General features: G+C 43.4%; 1 protein-coding gene across 2 annotated transcripts in view; it reads right to left on the bottom strand.

Moving 5' to 3' along the window:
• Window positions 1–494: 494 nt before the first annotated feature.
• Window positions 495–22,712, bottom strand: part of tmem63ba (transmembrane protein 63Ba) — a 32,015-nt gene continuing 9,797 nt past the window's right edge. For both annotated transcript variants that reach the window (XM_036128670.1, XM_036128671.1), the window contains 14 exons: window positions 19,915–19,995; window positions 19,645–19,768; window positions 17,222–17,355; window positions 16,954–17,091; window positions 16,569–16,722; window positions 13,960–14,066; window positions 13,748–13,834; window positions 13,580–13,645; window positions 4,143–4,305; window positions 3,852–3,957; window positions 3,501–3,674; window positions 3,268–3,380; window positions 3,119–3,181; window positions 495–1,408 (listed from right to left, as the gene is read on the bottom strand). In XM_036128670.1, the coding sequence (XP_035984563.1) occupies window positions 1,229–1,408; window positions 3,119–3,181; window positions 3,268–3,380; window positions 3,501–3,674; window positions 3,852–3,957; window positions 4,143–4,305; window positions 13,580–13,645; window positions 13,748–13,834; window positions 13,960–14,066; window positions 16,569–16,722; window positions 16,954–17,091; window positions 17,222–17,355; window positions 19,645–19,768; window positions 19,915–19,995 (1,690 nt within the window). In that variant the 3' untranslated portion in view covers window positions 495–1,228. The remainder of the gene's footprint in view (window positions 1,409–3,118; window positions 3,182–3,267; window positions 3,381–3,500; window positions 3,675–3,851; window positions 3,958–4,142; window positions 4,306–13,579; window positions 13,646–13,747; window positions 13,835–13,959; window positions 14,067–16,568; window positions 16,723–16,953; window positions 17,092–17,221; window positions 17,356–19,644; window positions 19,769–19,914; window positions 19,996–22,712) is intronic.

Below are 22,712 nucleotides of genomic sequence, written 5' to 3'. Positions count from 1 at the left end.
ACTGGTACTGTCCGTTTTGACAGAATGGGTTGGGGTGCGGGTGGGTGGTTGGGGGTCAACATAACAAATCATAAAGCTAGAAGTATTCATCCAAGTTTGGAGGTTATTTTTCTTTAAACCTCGACATCAAGCTGTAAACATTAATACGATTTAAATGAAAAAGCACAAATAACTAGTCCTGCTGTCATCTAAAAAGGCCTCCTCTGAGAAACAGTTGCTCAGCCTCCAGTTCTGCTGCATCAGCTGTGCAAGGATCCCCCCCCCCCCCCACACACACACATATTTGGGGGTGTAGGGGTGGTAACATCTGTAGCAGCGGTCCAACACAGCAGCAATCCCTACAAAGGCTCAGGGGATGAGTGAGAACATTTTGTCGCTGTAGTGTACTAGGAGATGAATTAAATACCGTCTTCCACAGTTAAAGGCTGGATCGGGCTGGACGGACAGAAAAAAAAAAAAAAAAAAAAAAAAAAAAAAAAAAAAAAAAAAAAAAAAGAGTCATGCTTGCAATAAATACCAGGTCAAAAAAAAAAAAAAAAAAAAAGGCTATTTTACAAATCCAGAGTTACATAGATGTATAGTGTTGAAGCTTCCAGGAGTGTTAGTAGCATAGTTTTCATCTTTAAAGGCTTCTATGGGATTGGAAGAACCGTTTAAGTCCATCGCTAAAGCTCAAAATTAGGCTTTCCTGCTGACATTAGCGGGCTGCTTATTCACGGGAAGCATCTGATGCCGACAGCCACACCAACAGAGCATTAAGAAAAAAAAAAAAAAAAAAAGAACTTGCTCCTCTGACTTTGCATGCCACATTGCAGTACCTTAGAGCAACTTGAGGTCTCCAGTTCCTCCATTCGAGTGCAATAGAAGTTAAGGAAACAGAGAACCTCTCTCCCCCCCAACAAGAAAAGGCAAAAACTCTTCACTTGTGCATCAGTGTCTTCTTTCATTAGGCGACCTGCAGGGATCAGGGAATGTCTCGTCTTTGCCGCGTCGAAGTAGATTCCTACTACGGCTGATGTTCTGCGACGAGACCCAAAGAAGAAGAAAACGTCCTCGGGGGGGAAAACAACCTTGGTAGGCGGTGTGCTTATGTTAGTCAGGGGAAGGTTCCCTTGATGTGAGGCTGAGATGCTTTTGGTGAACTGCTGGTTCAGTTCCGTGTTAATGTCTCACATTCAGTGCACTCATCAAGCTGGAATTGAAATGCGTCTTCCTGCTGCGGGCCGCCTCACTGCCGCACCTCGTTCTCGATGAGGCTGTCCTCCCCAGACTGGAAGTCGGTGTTCAGGTTGTTTTCCGTCTGGGTGATTTCCTCATCCTGCGCCGAGCCCTGCCCGTCCTCCTCGCCGCTGCCGGACCCCCCCTCCTCTGACTGGGGATCTTGAAGTACCTGGCATATGTACGTTTGCTGTTGGAGAGCGCAGAAGAAAACAGGGTGTTAATTATTTAACAAACAGCAGAACCGGATTAGTTGCCGACGGGCCGATTTAATTAAGGATATGGAAAAGTACAGCTATAGGATCATAGTTTTTAAACACAGCTGTTTAACTGTGTTTTATTTCTGGATACGAGCCGCCGCTACCATTAACCACTAAGCTATATTTTACACTGGAGTGCTGATTTTGCCGAAAAACCGAAGTCACTGGCCGCCATCTTGCTACTCCCTACTCTCACAGAATCCCACAGGATTTGGTTGCAACAACAAGCAGTTTTCTGGCTGTGTGAAAACGTTTCACTGGTAATTCTACAGTCAGTGGATTTACTAACACTATCAACTACTAGGAAATTAGGTGCTGAAATATTTTACATGTTTATATATATATATATATATATATATATATATATATATATATATATATATATATATATATATATATATATATATATATTTAAATAAATAAAATTTCAGCACATGACTTTCTCAGTACTTGATATTTTTAGAACATAACATAAAAGTATATGGCATTTGACATTTTAAAAGTCTTAAGCCCCCCCTGAACATGAGAAAATCCTCGTTATTCGATGCTGTAGCGCACATATTCCCTAGTTACTGGAGGAAAATAGGGAGTACCAATATGGCGGGTGGTGGCTTCAAAGCGACTCGTTCTAACAGCGGGCGATTGGCACTCCAGTGTATAATATAGCTCAGTGCCATTAACTCAGTGTAATTTCTTCAACATAGAAAGTACTCTTTGGTTCGGTTTCATGGTTTTTGTCTTCTCAAACCCAGCTGGTCTTGGTTCTGCTGGAGGATGTGATTCCTCCACACCGTCACACATGATTGCTCAGGTGGAGGGATTGCTGCAGACTTTAGCATTTCCTGCAACCGGCTGGGCCTTCTTAGATGGGAACTGAATTTTTATTTAAAACTAAACCGAATTAGACAGCACTGAACTGGACAAAATTAATCAATTATTATATTTTTATATTTGGATGAATCTGATTATACTTCTCTGGTTATGAATTTGATCTGAACGTCTTGTGATTAAATAAACCGAACTGAATGCGGATCGCTTAAACTGAGACTACTAAAATCATTGTCACTAAAACCGTCTGACAAGCATGAAAACAATAGCAATAAAGCAGCGTAGTTCTAATGCAAAGAAACTCCTTCAGATAAGACCAAAGTCAGAAAGGATTAAATTATATCACTGTAAAAATATTTAGAAAGTCTTAATTCAATGTAAAAAATTGCCTTTTTCTTTCTTAGACTCCTACAAAACTTAGTTTGTTATCTATGCTTTTCTGTCTTCTTCCACCTGTTTTAAGACACTGTGGCAAAATATTACCAATTGGGGTAAAAAAATAATTTCATGTATTTATTAAATTACATCTGATTTAGTCTAACTGACAGCTTTTTGTTATTAAAGCAGAAGTTCATCCGTCAAAGGGCAACAATATCCATTTCAGCTTCTGCTGCAGAGAAAACTTTCACCGGCTTTCTGATGACTTTACCATCTATGTTTTATTGATGAAGAGTAAAAACTGAAATAAATGACATCTTAAACTTGTGTTTCTACCTACTTCCTTTGTTTTTAACCCCTCAGCCTGAGCGGCTACATTCTTTGATAGCCTATTTGGCCTTGAGATTGAGGAACAAGGAACAAGAATAAGTTACCGCTGCCCTGCTGGTAGAGACTGGGCTCGACGAAGGTCTACTCTCCACTTCATCCTGGTCAACCTGGAGCAGAAAAGAGACATTCAGCAAAAGTAGAGGTAAATAATTTCATATGAATAAGAAAATGTGGGAAAACAAAGGGAGCAAACCTTGTAGTTGTGAGCACTTAGGTATTTAAAATGCCCAAAGCAGACGTGAGAAAGGCAAATGATGATGGTGACGGTCAGAACCACCAAAGTAAAAATGGTTATTGGACTGTACGCTGGGGAGGAACAGAAGAGAAAAACATTGCTCATTTCTGGGTTTACCAATGCGGCACCATAACATATCTGGGCATAAATGTCCACAATGATGTGAGCAGTAGAGGGAGCCGTCGCCTTACTGTTGGTAGAGCGCAGAGTGGAAAAGAACAGGAGCCAAAAGAGACAGAGAATAGGAGCCGCCACCACTTGGTTAACGGCTCCATAATGGATCTTCTTGTCCAGCTTTGTCGGTAGATAGGCGTAGTACATGTTGTACCGGTCTACAAGGTGTTTGAGCAGCATGTACATCAGTCCTGCACAGAGTGAAAGGCCGGGAAATCAGCAGGGCTAATCCCATTAGTCCTGTAGATAAGCCTCTGGATACAGAACAGGGCCGCTGCTTGTGGCCTGCCCTCTCCACGCCGGACCTGCAGCGATTCTGATCAGTGGATTCACTTGAGTTTAAAAAAAAAAAAAAAAACAGAACTCACCAAAAGGGACGATGATTGGACAGGTGATGCTGTAGGTCATCACCACAGTGAAGACGCACATCATCCAGGCATAAGCTGCCCCGAACTGGAACTCATACGCTTGGTGCTAAAAAAACAACAACATAAGATACATTATGCCTTACTTTATGCTGAAACAGATTTGTATTCCAACCAGGATTTAAAGCCACACAACCAAACTGCTTGTTTGGGTGGAAACTGTTTATACTGAGGTTTTCTGTCTGAAGCCAGTTTTCAGTGCTTCGTGTTTGGACTCATATGCTGAGGACTGACCTTCTTCACGTTCCTTCTCTCGGCTGCAGAGCGAGCCAGTAACAGGCGGATCATGTACATAAGGATATAAGGGATCCTCAACAGGTCATTAGCGTTACCGATGAATGCAGAAGCAATGACATAGTTCACGAAGAAGGCTCCATTGTCAGGGAGGAACACACAGCTATAAGAAAAAAAACAAGAAAAAATTTTTGGAATATATATATTTCTGCACTCAGAGAAATATAAAAATTACCCAAACCTACAAATACTGACGCTGACAGACTAATAAAGTTCATGTCACACCTGTAGATGAATTGTGACACTAGTTCCCAGTTGGAAATATAACAAGGACACCGATTCAGAGGTGCTGGAAAATTCACTATTTCCATTTCCAATATGGCCGCCATGCATGGAGTAGAGGTGGGCAGACAACGATTGTACTCAAGAATCGTATTACTTAAATGTATGAGCAGTCTTTCAAAAACTTACTCAAGGAAAAAAAGTATTTAGTAAAAACTAAGACTACTCAAGTACTGAATTATTTGTTTAGGTATTTTATTGCATTTCATTTGCGAAAATGATGACAAATCTATTTTTTCCCACAACATAGCACTTCAAACCTTTATTTTTATTTATTTTTTTATGATTTATTGTTAACTTTTTACATAGCCAAGTCTAAAGCCAAATATATACAGTAGGTAAAATATACAGACATATTCAATAAAATAACTAAAAGGTAAACACTTTAAAACGTCAGTCTGTGAGTAAGTAATGTATAAAGCGCTTATTTCTGTTAATAACAATGATTTTGTTTTGCTTACATATAATGAAAATATGACATTTAAGATTAGAATCGTATTTCAAATTGATAAAAATTAATTTTTAATACAGAAATGTAAGCTTAATGAAAAGCACGTTGAATATTTGCTTTAAGGTTGCTATTTTAAAATGGTAAAGAGCCGTCGCTAAGACTGTGCGAACTGTGCAACCGTGCGGAGCGTTGCGATACTAGGGGGCCTCACGGCTGCAAATGTGTATTTTTTTTTCATTTCATTTTTTTTAAATAAATGCATTTTTTTATATATGATTGCGTATCATTCTGTCAAGGACACAAAAAATGTAAAAGAAAATCCAACAAATTTAGCAGATTTATTATTGTTTCTATCATTGATATAGTGATGGTTGCTATGTCATCACTCTAGTCCCGGTGTCCCACAAACTGAAAGAACGCCTCAGATTCAGAAAAGTCAAAAACGTATTGGTTGTGCACTTTTCTGAAAGAAAGAGTGCAGAACGAAAGTTACGTATGTAACTACGGTTCTATGAATCCCGGATGACCGCCAGAGGCGGTGCTGAAAGCACTGAATGTTCCCTTCGGGCATGCGCAGTTCGAGTAATTATACCAACAGAGTCACACCTGTGACGCCGGATGACCACTCGGAGGCTATATAGCCTGCTGTCATCCTTGGCTCTGTTCCTACAGAATCTTCTCGCAGAAGCAAGGATTCTGAGTGACAGAGAAGCTCTGGCGGTCATCCGGGATTCATAGAACCGTAGTTACATACGTAACTTTCGTTCTATTTCATCCCTCCTGACCGCCAGAGGCGGTGCTGAAAGCACTGAATGACTAATGCCAACTATGTCACAAGGAATCCTGAGCACATACCTCACTGAGAGGGCCCAGCAGAACCTTGTAAAAGGACCTGACCCAGTGGATGAGGGACAGTCACATTGACGTTGTAGAACCTCGTGAAGGTGGTCGGGGAAGCCCATGATGCAGCAGCACATATTGCTTCCAGAGGGACCCCTCTCAAAGCCGCCCAGGAAGCAGAGACGCTCCTGGTGGAATGTGCCCTCACCCTGACTGGCAGGGAGCGGCGACCTACAGCGTAGGCGTGGCAGATGGCACTCACTATCCAATGAGACAGACGCTGCTTGGAAAGAGGGTGGCCTAACCTCGGACCCCCATAACACAGAAAAAGCTGGTCTGAGCGTCTTAGACTTGCGGTGGCAGAAATATATGCTTCCAATGCCCTTACTGGGCACAATAACTCAGACCCCTCGGTTGCACCTGACTGGGGCTGAAACCGAGCCAACTGCAATGGCTCGTTACGGTGAAAAGGAGACAACACCTTAGGCACAAATGCAGTATTAGGCCACAGGGTAACACCGGAGTCATCTGAAGCCCACCTGATACATGTAGGGCTGACAGAGAGAGCATGTAACTCACTGACTCTCTTAGCCGACACGATAGCCAACAGAAAGGCGGTCTTGCAAGAAAGCCACTTGAGGTCCGCTTGTGCCAAAGGCTCGAATGGAGGATGGCACAGGGCCGCAAGAACCAATGGTAGGTCCCAATCGGGCACTCGTGGAGCCGGCAGCGGGCGTAACCTACGAGCACCGCGCAGAAAAAGAGAGACCAGATCATGGCGCCCTACTGTACGGTCGTTGACAGGTAGGTGACGACATGAAATTGCCGCAACATACACCTTAAGGGTCGAAGGAGAGCGGCCCTTATCAAGGAGAGACTGGAGGAACTCCAGAATTGTGGGCACCGAGCAGGTAACCGGATTCTCATTGTGTGCAGAGCACCACTGAGAAAAAAGACGCCATCTGTTGTCATACTGCAGCCTAGTGGAGGGCGCCCTAGCACTCAAAATGGTGTGTCTGACAGGTTCTGAACACCCAGTCAGCCTCCCAGGGGCCAGGCCCACAGCTGGAGACGTTGAGGGTTGGGGTGCCATATCTGTCCCCCCAACTGAGACAGCAGGTCCCTCCTTGTTGGAAGACGCCATGGAGTACTGAGACACAGACTGCGAAGCAGCGGGAACCACGGGCGTGCTGGCCAGAACGGAGCTACCAGCAACACCCTGTGGCCTCCCTCGAGAACCCTCCGTAGAGTAGGCCAAATCAGCGAGAGGGGTGGAAAGGCATACAGGAGAACCTGTGGCCATGGATGAGCCAGCGCATCCTGGCCCAGTGCGCCCCCGACCCCTGTCAGGGAATACCATAGGGGGCACTGGGTTGACTCCTCTGTGGCAAACAGATCTACCTCTGCCTGGCCAAAGAGGTTCCAGATCTTGCGCACTACGTCGCGGTGAAGAGACCACTCTCCCGGAGCAGGTGCCTGGCGGGATAGAGAGTCTGCAACCTGGTTCTGCCGCCCTGGTAGATATGCTGCGCGCAGGGTGGACAGACGGGGAAACGCCCATTCCAGGAGATCCCTGGACACCTCCAGGAGACGTGCTGACCTGGTGCCTCCCTGGTGGTTGATATGGTAAACAACAGAGGTGTTGTCCGTTCGAACCAACACATGCCGTCCTTCTAGGTGGGGCAGAAGGCACCTGAGGGCCATGTGCACAGCCCGCAGCTCCAGCACGTTTATGTGCTCGGTGCGCTCCCTTGGTCCCCAGAGACCCCGAACCGCTCTGTGTTGCCACACGGCGCCCCAGCCCTTGGGGCTGGCATCCGTGGTGACCACTTCCCTTCGAGACACCACTAACCCCATTGGAACGCCACAGGACAAGAGGGTCCTGTCCTGCCAATGAGCTAGGGCACGGAGGCACAGCCTCGTCACCATGAGCCTGTGACGTCTGTGCAGTCTGGCATCTAGGTGAAAGCTGTTGAGCCACCGCTGCAAAGGGCGCAGAAGGAGCAAACCCAAGGGCACGACACGAGTGACCGATGTCAGTTTGCCCAGCATTCGCAAGAAGATGCTGTAAGGAAACTGCCTGCCCAGCCTGAATCGACCGACAAACTGGAGTATGTCGTCCACCCTGCGAACAGACGGACGGGCCTTCATGGTAGTGGAGTCCAGATGCATCCCAAGAAAGGTGGTTGTCTGAGATGGAACCAGACAACTCTTTGCAAGGTTGACTTTGAGGCCCAACCGTGACACCTGTAGAAGAAGCCGGGACGTATCCCGAGAGGCAGCTACCTGAGTGGGAGCACAGAGAAGCCAGTCGTCCAGGTATGGCAGAATCCTTACTCCGGAGGCCTGCAGAGGAGAGAGGGCCGCTTTCACGCAACGAGTAAACACCCTCGGGGAAAGGGAGAGCCCGAATGGGAGCACCCGGAATTGCCAATGGCGACCCTGATAAGCAAACCTGAGAAAGCGGCGATGTTCTGCCGCAATAGGTACATGGAAGTAGGCATCTGTCAGATCTACTGACGTAAACCAATCCCCTGCCACGACAGTCTGAAGGACCTCTGCTGTGGTGAGCATGTGGAATGGAAGGACTTTCAGGTACTGATTGAGTCCCCTTAAATCTAGAACGGGGCGAAAACCGCCAGTCTTCTTTGCCACGAGGAAGTACGTGGAATAGTAGCCTCTGGGTTGCCGCAGAGGATCCACAGCCTCGATTGCTCCCTTGGCTAGGAGGGCGGAAAGCTCCTGGTCTAGTGCCAAGGATTTCACCGGGTCGGTGATAATGGTCATTTTGACCCGGCGTGAGAGAGGGGGCCGCCGTCGGAACTGGAGTCTGTAGCCATGGGTTAGGGTGGCAACCACCCATGGATCCACAGAGTGAGCAGCCCAGAAACGTAGCTGCTGATGGGAAAAATGTCCGACGGCTGGCCCGGTGGCGTCATCTTCTATCCCCTCGGCCTCTGGGAGCCCTGGGGGGAGGACGTCCAGGATCTGAGGCCCGGGTCGGTCTAGCTGGGCGGCCGACTGGCCTACGAAAGTCCCTGCTGGGTCTCTGCCGCAGATCACGGGGATAGGAACCACCAGATCCATCACCAGTCTGAGGCCGTGGCCGAACGCTGGTGGTAGTAGCAGGGCGCCCTGAACGCTGAGGAAAGGGGGGTACGCTCCTGCGAAGGCCAGAAAGCTGCTGGCTGGTCTGACGCGCCTGAATAGTCCGCTCCAGTGCCTCCAGGGCAGCTGACCCAAACAACTCCCCTGGCACGACCGGGACACCCCTGAGGGTCCTACGGCAAGCCTCCGTGAGAGGAGACTGTGCAAGCCAGACCTGTCTACGAGCTTGGACAAGGAATGACATGACTCGACCGAGCTCTCTGGTCATCAGCGCAAAGGCCTGCAACGCTGCATCACTAAAGCCAACCGCTGCAGCTGCACCACCAGCGTCCTGAACGGATGTAGAGAGGGCGAACATGAGGTGCGCCAGGGAGTTGCCAAGACGTCCCGCACGCGCTCCTGCATTGTATGCCTTACACAAGAGGTCATCTGTAACCCGGCATTGTGTCCGTGGGCACCTGACCTCAGGACGTAGGGCCTCATCTGGTGACACAATCAGTGAAGCAACAGCTGGTTCAACTGCTGGCATACGGTCCAGGCCGGCTTTCACCGACTCGTGCATGGCAGCCAACACCCGACCGTCTGAGGAGAGCCGTGATAACGCTCTCGGGTCCCGCCAGCAAGCGTGCAACTCCTTAAGGTACTCCTCTGATGGAGGTACAGAAAATGGAGTAGGGGCCCGTCCGCGCCTGAAAAAGGCACTCCCGGAGTCGGACACCTCTCCTTGCGGGAGTTCTAGCTGCAGCTGCTTCAGGGCCATGGACATGACATCCCGCATGGAACTGTCACTGGCCTCCCCAACTGCACTCCGGGATGAAAACGACCCATTGTCAGAGGCTTGAGAGGACCCTGCCTCCTCCTCATCTCTGAAATGAGAAGCAGAGGCAGCCAGAGATATGACGTCCTCCTCCGCAACTAGTTCAGGCATGGGTGGGGAGGAGAGCCCAGCCACTGGAAGAGAGGTATCAGACCGATGTGTCTGCAGCAAGGACTTCATCTCTGCCAACTCCGCTGACAACTGTTCCACCCTTGTGGCCAGGCCCTGGTCAAGTTTGGCCCGTCTCCTCCGAGGAGGGGGTGCTGAGACCGCAGACCCACCACGGCGCTTAGAACGCCTGGGGGGATCCACCTGTCCAGAGGGCGGAAGGTCAGAACCCTCCTGGGGGCACAACTGTGCCAACCGGGCCACCCTCACTGCATGTGGCATAAAACTGCAATTCATGCAGGGGTTCTCGGACAACGCCTCCACAAGGTGCTCATGTCCAAGGCAGGTAGGGCACAGGTCGTGGCCATCCTCTGCCTGGAGGGCAGCCCCACAATCCCTGCAGCTATGGAAGCCATCCATGTCTAAGGTCGGCAAGGCTCAACCCAATTAAATGAAAATGCGCTAAGATCGGGAGAGGGGGCGCGAACGCAGCCGTCACCCGAACACGCTACCGTCACCAGGTATAAAACCAATAAATCAAAGGCGCTAACAACGTTAGCCGTACTTCGCACTTGAGTAAATCAACTTATTAGTCACACTGGGAGAGGGGGCGAACACGCTGCCGTCACCAGGTATAAACTGGTAAACCAAAAGGAGCTAACAACGTTAGTCGTTTTTTTTTTGACCTCGGTAAATCAACTTATTAGTCACACTGGGAGAGGGGGCGGACACGCTGCCGTCACCAGATATAAACTGGTAAACCGAAATGGGCTAACAACATTAGCCGTACTTCACACTTGAATAAATCAATTTATTAGTCACACTGGGAGAGGGGGCGAACACGCTACCGTCACCAGGTATAAAACCAATAAATCAAAGGCGCTAACAACGTTAGCCGTCTTTTACACTTCAGTAAATTAACTTAGTCGCACTGGGAGAGGGGGCGAACACGCTGCCGTCACCAGGTATAAACTGGTAAACCGAAATGGGCTAACATTAGCCGTACACAACTTCGGTAAATGATTTTGGTCGCACTGGGAGAGGGAGCGAACACGCTGCCGTCACCGGTATAAACTGATAAACCAAATAACTAACAACGTTAGTCGTCTTTAGACCTCGGTAAATTAACTTATTAGTCACACTGGGAGAGGGGGCGAACACGCTGCCGTCACCAGGTATAGACTGGTAAACCGAAATGGGCTAACAACATTAGCCGTACACAATCAACAGCCCCAGCTGTAGGTAACAGGGTAACGAAAAGCCGTGAGCTGGGAGAGGGGGCGCGAACGCTACCGTCACCAACAAACAGCTTACTTACCTTCCAAAGAACTTCCACAATCAACCCGTTGCAGCCCTGGGAGGGCGGAGGAAAAACCGCAACTCCGCGCGTTGGGGCGTCACACAACGGGGAAGTTAGCGAACCGCTTGCGAGAAGAAAAAAGGAACAGAGCCAAGGATGACAGCAGGCTATATAGCCTCCGAGTGGTCATCCGGCGTCACAGGTGTGACTCTGTTGGTATAATTACTCGAACTGCGCATGCCCGAAGGGAACATTCAGTGCTTTCAGCACCGCCTCTGGCGGTCAGGAGGGATGAAATAGAACTGCGGTCCTCGTCAATGAGAGCTGGGCCGGCTGTCAATCAAAATACGCAGCAGCGTCTCCCCTAATGAGCAACTGCGAGCCAGGACGCCAGTAAAATAAAACAAAAAAGGATTTTTATGCATACAGAATATTAAGGAAACTGCGTCAAAGTAAAGAAATGCTGCTACAAATACTGGTGAACGGTTTCTAAATGGGTGAATGGATATAAAGCTACACCGTGGAAGCGAGCCGCACAAGAAAAACACAAATGCCTTCTGCTGAACTATACATTTAACTGTACGCAACAGTTTAATAATGTGTTTCTAACAAGCTCCAAAAAGTGTTGATCTTCAAAAGTAGGCAATGTTTTTTTTTCCCCTGATAAACTTAGAACAATTTGATAAACTTTTTAAAGCTTAATATCTAATCCATCCATGTCCCGTCTATTAATCTGTCTAGAGATAGATTAAGGTTATGTGCAATTTGTCATGTAATTATTAGTGTTGCACCGATACCGATACCAGTATGGGACGGGGCCACGATCCAGCACTAAAATGATGGTATCGGTATCGGCGAGTACCAACAAATGGGGCACCGATACCATTTTGATGTTTGTATGTCACTTGAACGCAGCCTTCTCTCTCCTGACTAGTATTATACATGTTATATAAGTTCATGAAAGTTGTACTATTTTGGCATTTGAGAGCCAAAACTCAGGGTTTAAAAGAGATTATTCAATTATTAATGTAATTTTACTGTCTTACTGTTGCACTACTATTATACATGTTATAATTTCACGAATGTTGCACTATTATGGCCTTTGAGAGCCAAAAGTTTATTCAACTATCGTCACCCATTCCAGGTAGGCAATAAAAAGTTCTACTACACCTAAGTAGTATGCAGTTCTTCATATGTACACACACACATCAATTCCAAACAGATGGTATCGGTATCGTCGATACTGCACAGCCAGGTATCGGGTATCGGTATCGGGGCCAAAAATGGCATCGGCGCAACACTAGTAATTATGCATCCATATGAAAGAGCAGGAACTCAATTCAATTCATTTCAAGTTAGCACAGGGCCTCGCACCCTACAAGCGATGGTCCTGCAGTGACGATAATAACTGTTTAGTGTATATTAATACATAATAAACAGGTTTCTAGGGTTTCCCTTTTTCACCTCTGGAATATTGCCAAAATTAGAAACATTCTGTCCAGGAGTGATGCTGAAAAGCTAGGCCATGCATTTGTTACTTGAAGGCTGGACTGTTGTTCTTTACTATGAGGAAATCACAATTCAAACCTTCAGCTGATCCAAAACGCTGCAGCAAGAGTTTTGACAGAGATCAAATTATTTTAGCTGCTCTTCATTGGCTTCATGTTAAATCAAGAACAGAATAGAAAATTCTCCTCCTCAAATATAAAACTCTTAATAATCAAGCTCCATCATACATCAGAGCTCTGATTACCCCGTATGTTCCTAACAGAGCACTTCGCTCTCAGGCTGCAGGTCTGCTGGTGGTTCCTAGAGTCTCTAAAAGTAGAATGGGAGGCAGATCCTTTAGCTATCAGGCTCCTAGATCTAGTGGAAGCAGACTCCAGAGTCAAGGTGCAGCCACGGCTTGTGTTTGTATTTTATCTATGGAAGCGTGAGTAAATGTTGACCGTCTGAATTCAAGGACATGGTGTGAATAGAAAAGCTCAATAACTCAGATAAATGAGGGTCGGGCAAGGTCGTTAAGAGCTTTAAACCAAATAATTAAAGTTTAAAATCTATCCTAAAGCAGACAGTAATAGTGATTGGTATTAGGTAAGTATCAAGTAAGAGTAATATTGCTTCAAAGTAGCATTATTCCAGCAAAAATAAAAAATTATTGTGCAGAAAATATAACTAGTTACCACCCACCTCTGTTAAATCCTACACATTAAAAAAAAATATTAGCAGCTCTGATGAGCAGCAGCACACGTAATCCTGTACAACCTTTACTTGTAAACATGTTCTTTAGATGTGTGCCACAAAAGGAAAATCATCAGCTCGCATTGCTAACTCTAGTTAGCATCCTAACAATCACACTAATTTTCCACCTCAATACTAGAATAGGAACATCTTGGGTGTGATGCAAGTCCTGACTACCAAGTAAAAGCGAAAACAGAATAAAAAAAATTATATAAGACCGCCCTACTTACTCAAATCTCACTTTAGCATCATCCAAGAATCTTTTGTCAAAGAGCCAGCGGAAGAAAACATCCAGACTGTAAAAATTAAGGGGAAAAAAGGTTTAGAAAAATTATTTTTTCATATTACATCTAATGTATTTGTTACAAAGAAATAATAAAAAAAACACAATGCAACACCTGGTGAGTCCAAGCGAGGGCAGCAACAGGACCATAAAGATCAAGAAGGTGTAACATTTATGCATAGTGGTCCTGTTCTCTCCTGACCTGTGAAACGACGTAAAGCGCGCACAAACGTTTAAAACTTGACGCTGTGCAAAAGAACGCTCTTAAAACAGCAAATACAAATGATGACAACACAAGTATTAGAAGTAGTAAATATTAAAACGTACCGGGTCCAGTGGGCTTCGAAGAAGGCAGAGTAGTAGACGATGGTAGGAAGCAAGGCGGAGAATGACCACAGGAGGAGCGTGGGGAAGAACTGGGTTACGATGGGGTTCTGGAATCAGACAAACACGCCTTAGGTGTTGGTATTCAAATCTTTCAGAGAGACATCTACCTACTAGGGTTTTATTACCTGTTCCACAGATCATGAAAATTAAAACTGGCTTCTGATTCAGCCATGTGCTAACAGGCGATTTCACTGCTCTTTGGGTGTCGGGCTAACTTAGCAAGTCAACTTAACATCTTAATTTCATAATGTGTAACGCCTACAAATCTGGACTGAATTATTCCAAATACATTTGGATTCTTTAAAGGACATTTTATTATTTGTAATGTTTGTAAAGATCATACGAAAAAATTGGAATGTCAATGTTTTGTTTAGGATATAAACCAGTCCAGTTTAAAAACGCTGATCAAAGATAATCTGGAGCCCAAACATGTATCAAAGCCCTTTTATTAATTGGGGCGGGGGGCTGGGCTACTAATGAAAGCTAAATGGATGCTTAATAGACAGAATGCTAAGCTAATAAATTGCTAACCTGAAAAATAAAAAGAAGGACCGCAAAACTCACAAATCAAACTCCAAATCGCTATGAAGGCACAAGACGGAGTTGCTTTTATACCTCACCACGGCAGAGCTGCTGACATTGAACCCTAGGGGGCGCCACACTGACAATTTTAGACACTAGAGCCGGTTTTCCACAAATATGCAGGAAATTGTCGAAATCATCAGAATATGTAGACAATACTAGTATTGTCAATACAATAGTTTATTAGCAAAAAAAAAAAAAAAAGTTTATTTGGGGGTGAAATACCCTTTAAAAAGGACAAAAATCAAACAAATTAATGTAAAAAAGTAACTTAAAAAATTTGCATTTTTACATTTTAAATAATGGAATAAGAAATAAAGCCTGGAAACTAAATGTGTTTTTTCCATACACATTCAGAGGAAAATGATAAAACGGCATTTCTACAATATTTCCAACTTTTTCATAGACTTTTCTGTCAGTTTTACAATATTATGGACATAAAGTACACAACAGTGACATAAATGGGTTTTATTTTCCCCCCAAACCAACGGAACAGAGCTGGTGAAGGCTTCAGATTCAGCATTTAATCGTTTTTGACATCTAAACAAACTTAGATCTCTCCGTTTTTAAATGTATAATAATTACATTAATCTGGACTCAATCATCATAGATTACATACAGACTATGATTAGTAAAACCCGCAGGTCAACAACATTAGGTCTAATTTTAAACCTAGAAGAAATAGGATCCTGAGGCCAAAACAAAGTGAAATGGCCATTCTTATTTTAGAATCACAAATGTTGGGGATTTTCTGTTAGCAACTAAAAAAAAACAAAAAGTTAATTTACGGTAGAGGTTGAACGATACACCAGCCGGCTGATATTTGCGTTTTTTTTCTCCTGTGTCGGTATCGACCTATACGTGCATGCGCTCGTCAAACCATTAGTGCATAACTGGGTGCCGACAAAGATAAATTTTCAACTTTTGATGCCGTTTTAACTTCCTAATGTATCTGGCCTTATAAAGTCTGTCTCTGCCTCACTGTGAGCAGCAGGAAACAGCGGTCGGTTTCTGTTTCTGTGTCTGAAACCCCACGTCTGATCTCCAGCTGGCGAGCTGCCACTGCGTGCGTTCGTTCCCATGGAGAATCATGTGTCCACATAAACATAATTACCAATCACTACGCGTACAGAATCTAACTTTACATAAACCAATGTCCACACACTGCAGCGGTGGTCAGCGTTTTTTCTCCTCTTTATGCCCATTGAACTAAAGAAGCTCTTATCTCACTGTGACACGTTCGTTAAGTGCGAGCAAAGCGCTGCCATAAGAGTCGTGACGCGGGTTTTTTCTGTGCGGCTTTCAAACTACAGTCTGAAGGTGATTGTCAATATTAGCCGGTTTAAACGCAAGTTTTGAGACTAATGTAGCATTTGTCCTCATTGTGTCGTTTTTATCATGTAAATGGAGGAAGAGAAAACGTTATCAGCATCAGAATTGGCCCCCAGTAATTTGATATTTCAGTCATTAAATCCCCCCAACCAATCACAGCGTAGACCCAGGAAGCTCCGCCCCCTTCAAAGAGTTCAGAGAGCGCGCGTTCTTTTTTCTTTTAAAAACTTGCAGTTTTGGTAAAAAGCTGGTTGAATAAAGGGTTGAGTTTGAATGCAGTGTTTGTGTGTTCTGTATCTAAAAATAGGTTGCTAAGCAACAGCATTAAATGGCCAGGGCTGCACTTAAAATATATGTTTTGTTGATAATTATCGATATCGATCAATATGATTTAATTTTCATGGATGTGCTTTTTATCTATATTGTCCAGCTCTACTACTTCCAACTACATCAATGTAAACGCCTCTTTAAGCCTGGATAGATAATGGATAAAGATAAAAACTGTGGAAACTCGAGCTTTTTTCCAAGCTCCATTGTTATTTTTTCCAACTTCTCCAGACTTGGGAAATAATACAATCAAATGATTTTCCTTTCCAGACTTGCATATCCTAACAGATCAGCTCTGGATTACTTACATTTAAGTACTCCACTGGTTTGGTGACATTAAACTTGTCCATGGTGGTGATGATGATGGCTGGGGTGGTCAAAAAGAAAAGAAGGAGGAAGAGGATGCAGTTGATGATGAAGCAGCGAGCCCACCATGCGAATCCTCCCACTGACAGATGCTCCCTGTGTAGAAAGGGATGACACAGCGGTTAACTAACACACAGGGTTAGCCTGTAGTGGTGGATGCAGCTGGCCAGAAACCTAATATTGTATTTAAAGAAACAACCTGGGTTATCATGGGTAAAAAAAAAAAGAGTTTATCCAGTAAAGTCTTAATGTGATATTAAGAGTAAAAGCAAATAACTCCTTGTTATCTGGACTAATCTGACTATTGTTTTCAGAGTGTGTTCTCACCAGTAGACGTTTTGTGGATGCGGGGCGTACGTGACGGTCCAGTTTTCCGTGTGCAGCCTGGAGCTGAACGGAGAACTTTGTATGTTGCGACGGCAGTGGCAGCCTTGGCACTTACACGCGTTAAAGTCCTTTAAAATCCTGACAGACGAATATCCATCGATTTGGAGGGTGAGGGGGTAAAGAGCAAAACGACAGGTTTTTCAGCAGTTCAGAAGCAGAATGGCACACGTGTCTCGTCTCTCATATAACCGCGTTTAAATCAACTTACGTGGCTGTTATGCCTTCATTATGGAAAGTGACAAAGGCCATTCCTAAAGGCTTCTTGTTAATTTTCTCTTTCTCTTTTCGGTATTCATCTTTTAATTGTGCCTCCAGCTTGGTGTAATACCTCACAGCTTCTTCCTGTAAGAAGAAAAATAGAGGACCAGCAGAGTAAATTAGAATATCATCAAAGAGTAAAGTTTATAAATATCAATTCAACTCAAAAAAGTGAAATTGTATATTTTAAAAAGATTTAGTGATGTATTTTACTTATTATAGCTTACGGATAATAAAATCCCAAAATGAATTTCCTGAAAAAATTTAAATATTACATAAAAGCAATAAGAAATATGTAAATAAATGTTATTTTATGAACATGAAACGGTTGCTGATATAGTGACAGTCACTGACATCCTCCTCAAGGAGGGTAAAGATGGCCGATTAAAGCCACGTATGCACACATATTAATTGGAAAATTTAGTGAAAGGAAGAAGTGTAGTAGAAAAAGTTAATTGTGTCCTTGAGTGGATAGTTAAGCAAACTCCACTCAAGAGTCTGGGGCAGATTAACAAAGTGTATTGAGTGCATGTACTGTTCAATAAAAATACCATACTTTTCAGTAGGCCAGAATTTCTGCATCTAAAATATTTTTTGTAATATTCCATTTCTTTTCATTTTGTAAGGCATAATAAATCAAAATACAAAGGAATAAAATGTTGAAATTCAGTGTAAAAATATTTCTTTCAGAAAGCTTAAAATGTGGCAAAAAACAAATACATATAAACAAAAACGCAACATTTGACAACACATCAGAGCCCAATTGAAAAACAAACCAAACTGGATATTCATACCGACATGGAGTGAGTAATGTGTTTGGAGCATAAAGATGCTACATCATTTAATGAAAATGAACATTATTAACCCACAGAGGGCTTAATCCAAAGTCGCCTGAACTGAAAAACCAATGTGGCAGGTTAGTACAATTTTCTGAAGTGTCATTGCAGCAACTTAAAATGGTTTTCAGTGCTTGTATGTATGCCTGACAATGATAGAGCGAGCTCTTTACGGGAGGACGTAAAGAGCTCGCTAGGGCTGAACGATTTTGTAAACTAATCTAATTGCGATTTTTTTTTCTTAATATTGTGATTTAATGTGATTTTTTTTCCAGTTTAATTTATCATGTGTTTCAAAATATATACAAACAACAAATCAATTTGTTTCATCGCCATGTGGATTAATTGCAAAAAGACCCACAGCATCTAAACTCATAGCAGAAATGATTGCGTTCTGCCTACAATATATTTCAACCAAAATTGCAATTTTGACTTTTCTCTGCATTAACCACAAGCAACAAAAATGGCCTCTAAATAAAGACGTTTGTAAACAAGGACTATTTTAAATATGAACTTTTAATGTTTCTATTGATCAGAATATTATTCAAGAGAACAGCTTTTAGTTGATTTGGACATCAATCCTTGTTGAACATAAAGTGCAACCAACAAGCAAGTCTATGTATTAAACTGATTGACCAGAACTTAATGCTATATATGATTATATAAACTCTAAAACAAGTAATAAAGTTAGATTATCTCACTGCTGCAACTGTCTTCCCTTCCATGTGGCAAACCCACTTTAAACATTTTACCAACACCTAATGGACGCGTCTAATTCCCTAATTGTTACATAACCAAAAATTGCAGACCTCTGCGATTTGGAAATTGCGTTATTTTAAATCACGATTATATTGAAAATGCGATTAATTGTTCAGCCCTAGAGCTAGCTCCTCGTACCCGTTTTGTTCTACAAGGTCTATCGGATTCAAACGGCGCTGCCTGGCTGCTGCATTCAGCTTGATTACAGCTCAACGCTGATCGTTGTGGTGTAGTGACTATGCCTCCCATACTTCCATTAGGAAGTCTGTCCCCCACACACACACTTTGTGGAGTACTTTAAACCTTTAAGACAAGTCTGGATGTTGCGTAAAAGTCGGCCACCGCGCACAGAGCCTGCTCTTATTTTGTTTCCAACAAACTATTATGAAAAGAATAATTATAATTATTATAATTAGCATAGCAGAATCCTGAGTTGAGCAGGATTATAGCAATATGAGAGAATTGGCTCCTCGCTGCAGATGAGAGCCACGGTTCAGGGGACTTTTATGTATCTAAAACCTTGTTTTGTTAGGAATGAATGTGCTGCTTGGACCCCGTTTTAATTTATTGTGAGAATAATAGAGCTTAGATGATTCACATTTATCCCGGTTGCGTGAGGGACCGCACCTTCTGATGTTTTGAGTGATATCAGCTTTATAAATGAGACCCCAGATCAAAATTCTAGAAATGCTACTTTCATCTTTTTAAAGCAGTGTATCTATGTTTAAAAAACTGCAAATTTGCCATTTTAATCTTCAGTAGAAGAGGCCTTTCTAACCTCTTCACAGCCTTTAATGATACAACAGCAGAGGTGTCCACAAGGCTTTGGGTTGATCATGGTTTTATCTTGATCCTTGGCCTGCAGGTCAAGGAAGAATTTCTTGCTGCGCTCTGCCTTCTGCCTGAATAGAAAAAAAAAAAAAGCAAACACATCAGCTATGTCAGATAGAGGAAGAGCTATTTCTGTTCTGTCAGGCAATATGTGAGAAACTGCTTCTAGAAACTCCTAAAAAAAAAACACAAAACGCTGCAGTTAGTTATCCGATACCTTTCTGTGTGGAGGGACATCAGTTTCGCGACATCGTAACAGATGCGAGCTTCCAGCACAACGCAGTTTTCATATGCTTGCCTAAGAAAAAGAGGCAGAGAGGGAGACAGTTTATAATTGAAACACATCCAAATTTAAATAAATCTATCCAACGCATCTATTAATAACTTTCACGAGTTATTTTTCCTTCATCTTCTAAAAGCATTCTCAATTTTTATGATCATCAGTACTGTAGGAAAGGAACAACGACCTCTTTGGACCAACTTGACACATGACTTGCCTAATTCTACTCATCTGATTTCTATCATGGACGATTGGCAGTGTCTGCTGCCAGACACAGAGACCAGGACGACACGGCGGCGTTAACAAGAGAAGGCATGGCTCTCGTGCATCTTAATAGGACCGTCTTCCTGCTGCTTCCACATCAACCAGTCATAACATGACTGGAACATTTCCAAGGGGCGTTATGAATAATGGCTCTTAAACTTTCCCACATTTTGTCAGGTCAAAACCACAAACCTCAGAGTTTTTACTTGGATAAGATGTTTTCTACCTCCTTTACAATAACTCCCCTAAATTAAATCCAGCGCAATTAATTGCCTTTTGAAGTCGCCTGAACAAGCAGCTAAAGCTCGGTATGAACCCAGCCGTTCTGCGAAGGCCTCGCAGGTTTGTTAGAGGGCCAACAGCATCATGAAGACTAAGGGACACAGCAGACAGGTCAGGGTGGAAGGAGTAAAGGAGTTTAAAGCCGTCTTAGGTTTTAAAACAAAGGTTCAAGTTTTGAGAGGAACAAGGAAAGGGTGTGGGACAACTACCAATCTACAGAGACGTGCCCCATCCGCCTACTGCCAGGGTGAGAAAGGGGATCATTAACCACAGAAGGAGGTAAAAAGCCCGGATTCACTGAGGAGAAACAGCACAGATCCACAACTCAGGGAAGTGGATCTGTTGACAGGACAACTGCGTCCCAAAGATCTGTGTCCGTATCCACAGGGGTTCTCAGAGTCCCAGGTATTTTGTCGTTTAGGCTGTGCGTCCACATGGATGCGGCGTTTTAGAAGACCATAAATGATTGTTTTTGAACATTTGTACCTTTCTCCACTTTTTATTCATGGATTACTCACCGTTTTTCCTAATTATTTATTTATCATCTGTAAAATGATGTTACACTGCAAAAAAGGGAACTAAAAGTAAGTAAAAACGTCTTGAAATGAGTATATTTTTCTTTGATTCGAGGAGCTAAATAAGACTATTTGCCAATGGAATGAGTATTGTTACCCCTAAAATAAGATAATTAGATATCCTGCACTTGAAATAAGATGATGGAAATGAATTGTTCCTATTCTAAGTGCAAAAATCTTATTCCATTGGCAGATAGTCTCATTTACCTGCTTCAATCAAGGAAAAATACACTGATTTCAAGAAAATTTCACTTAATTCTAGTTCCCTTTTTGCAGTGTACTAGAGTCGCACTAAAGCCCGTCTGGCCACTGAAAGTAATTAATTTCCCTCTATGGGGATGATAAAGTTTCTCTTATCTACATATTAATAATTGTATCATATCCTCCACTGTTAAGCGATAGATCAGCCAAACAGCTCTCTTTGTTCCCGCCATATTTCCTGTTTTGGACACTCTTAGTTTCCTTACTACTCCCAACTTTTTTTTTTTTTCCACTTCAGGAGCTTATTGTTACTAAAATGACGTCACTAAGAGCTACTTTTAGTCTTAGGATTCCTTGTGAATACGGGCACTGTCCTCCATGGACGAGCAGCAAAAAGACGGCCATTGTTGAAAGAAAGCAATAAGAAGGCCTGTTTGAAGTTTGCCACAAGCCATCTAGGGAATCCGGCAAACATGTAGAAAGTACTCTTTAGCTTATGTACAAAACACTTTGTGATGTGCAGTGTTGGGTTTCCTCCACACAGACAACCCTCATGATGAACCATGGTGGTGACAGCAACATGCTGCAGGGATGCTTTTCTTCAACAGGGACAGAGTAGCTTGTCCAAGTTTATGGATGGAGAGTTAAATAAGGCAAACCTGGAATAAATAACCAGTTTGAAGCTGGACTGGGGAGAGGTTCACCGTCTAGCAGAGCAACTTTAGTGTCATTTAGCCAGAGCCAAAATTAAATATTTAGATCATAGTGTGTTCGTAGGTTTCAATGGTCTAGTCAAAGTAAAAGCTAAATCTAGATGAGAATCTGCAGACGCCCCAATGACCACCCAATCAAGAGTAGTGTTGCACCGATACCGATACCAGTATTGGATGGGGCTCCGATCCAGCACTAAAATGGTGGTATCGGTATCGGTGAGTACCAACAAATAGGGCACCGATACCATTTTGATGTTTGTATGTCACTTGAACGCAGCCTTCTCTCTCCCGACTACTATAATACATGTTATATAAGTTCATGAAAGTTGCACTATTTTGGCATTTGAGAGCCAAAACTCAGGGTTTAAAAGAGATTATTCAATTATTAATGTAATTTTACTGTCTTACTGTTATACTACTATTATACATGTTAGAATTTCACAAACGTTGCACTATTTTGGCCTTTGAGAGCCAAAAGATTATTCAACTATTGTCACCAATTCCAGGTAGGCAATAAAAAGTTATACTACCCTCAGTAGTATGCAGTTCTTCATATATACACACATCGATTTCAAACAGATGGTATCGGTATCGGCCAATACTGCACATCCAGGTATCGGAGCCAAAAAATGGCATCGGAGCAACACTAATTAAGAGTGGCGTATATCCCACAATGTGACATCGAAGAATATGCAGAAAG

This window comes from Fundulus heteroclitus, unplaced genomic scaffold, assembly GCF_011125445.2.
Source record: "Fundulus heteroclitus isolate FHET01 unplaced genomic scaffold, MU-UCD_Fhet_4.1 scaffold_106, whole genome shotgun sequence".
NCBI lineage: Eukaryota > Metazoa > Chordata > Actinopteri > Cyprinodontiformes > Fundulidae > Fundulus > Fundulus heteroclitus.
The sequence above is the reverse complement of the archived record's forward strand: the minus strand, read 5'-3'. Positions and strand labels throughout refer to the sequence as shown.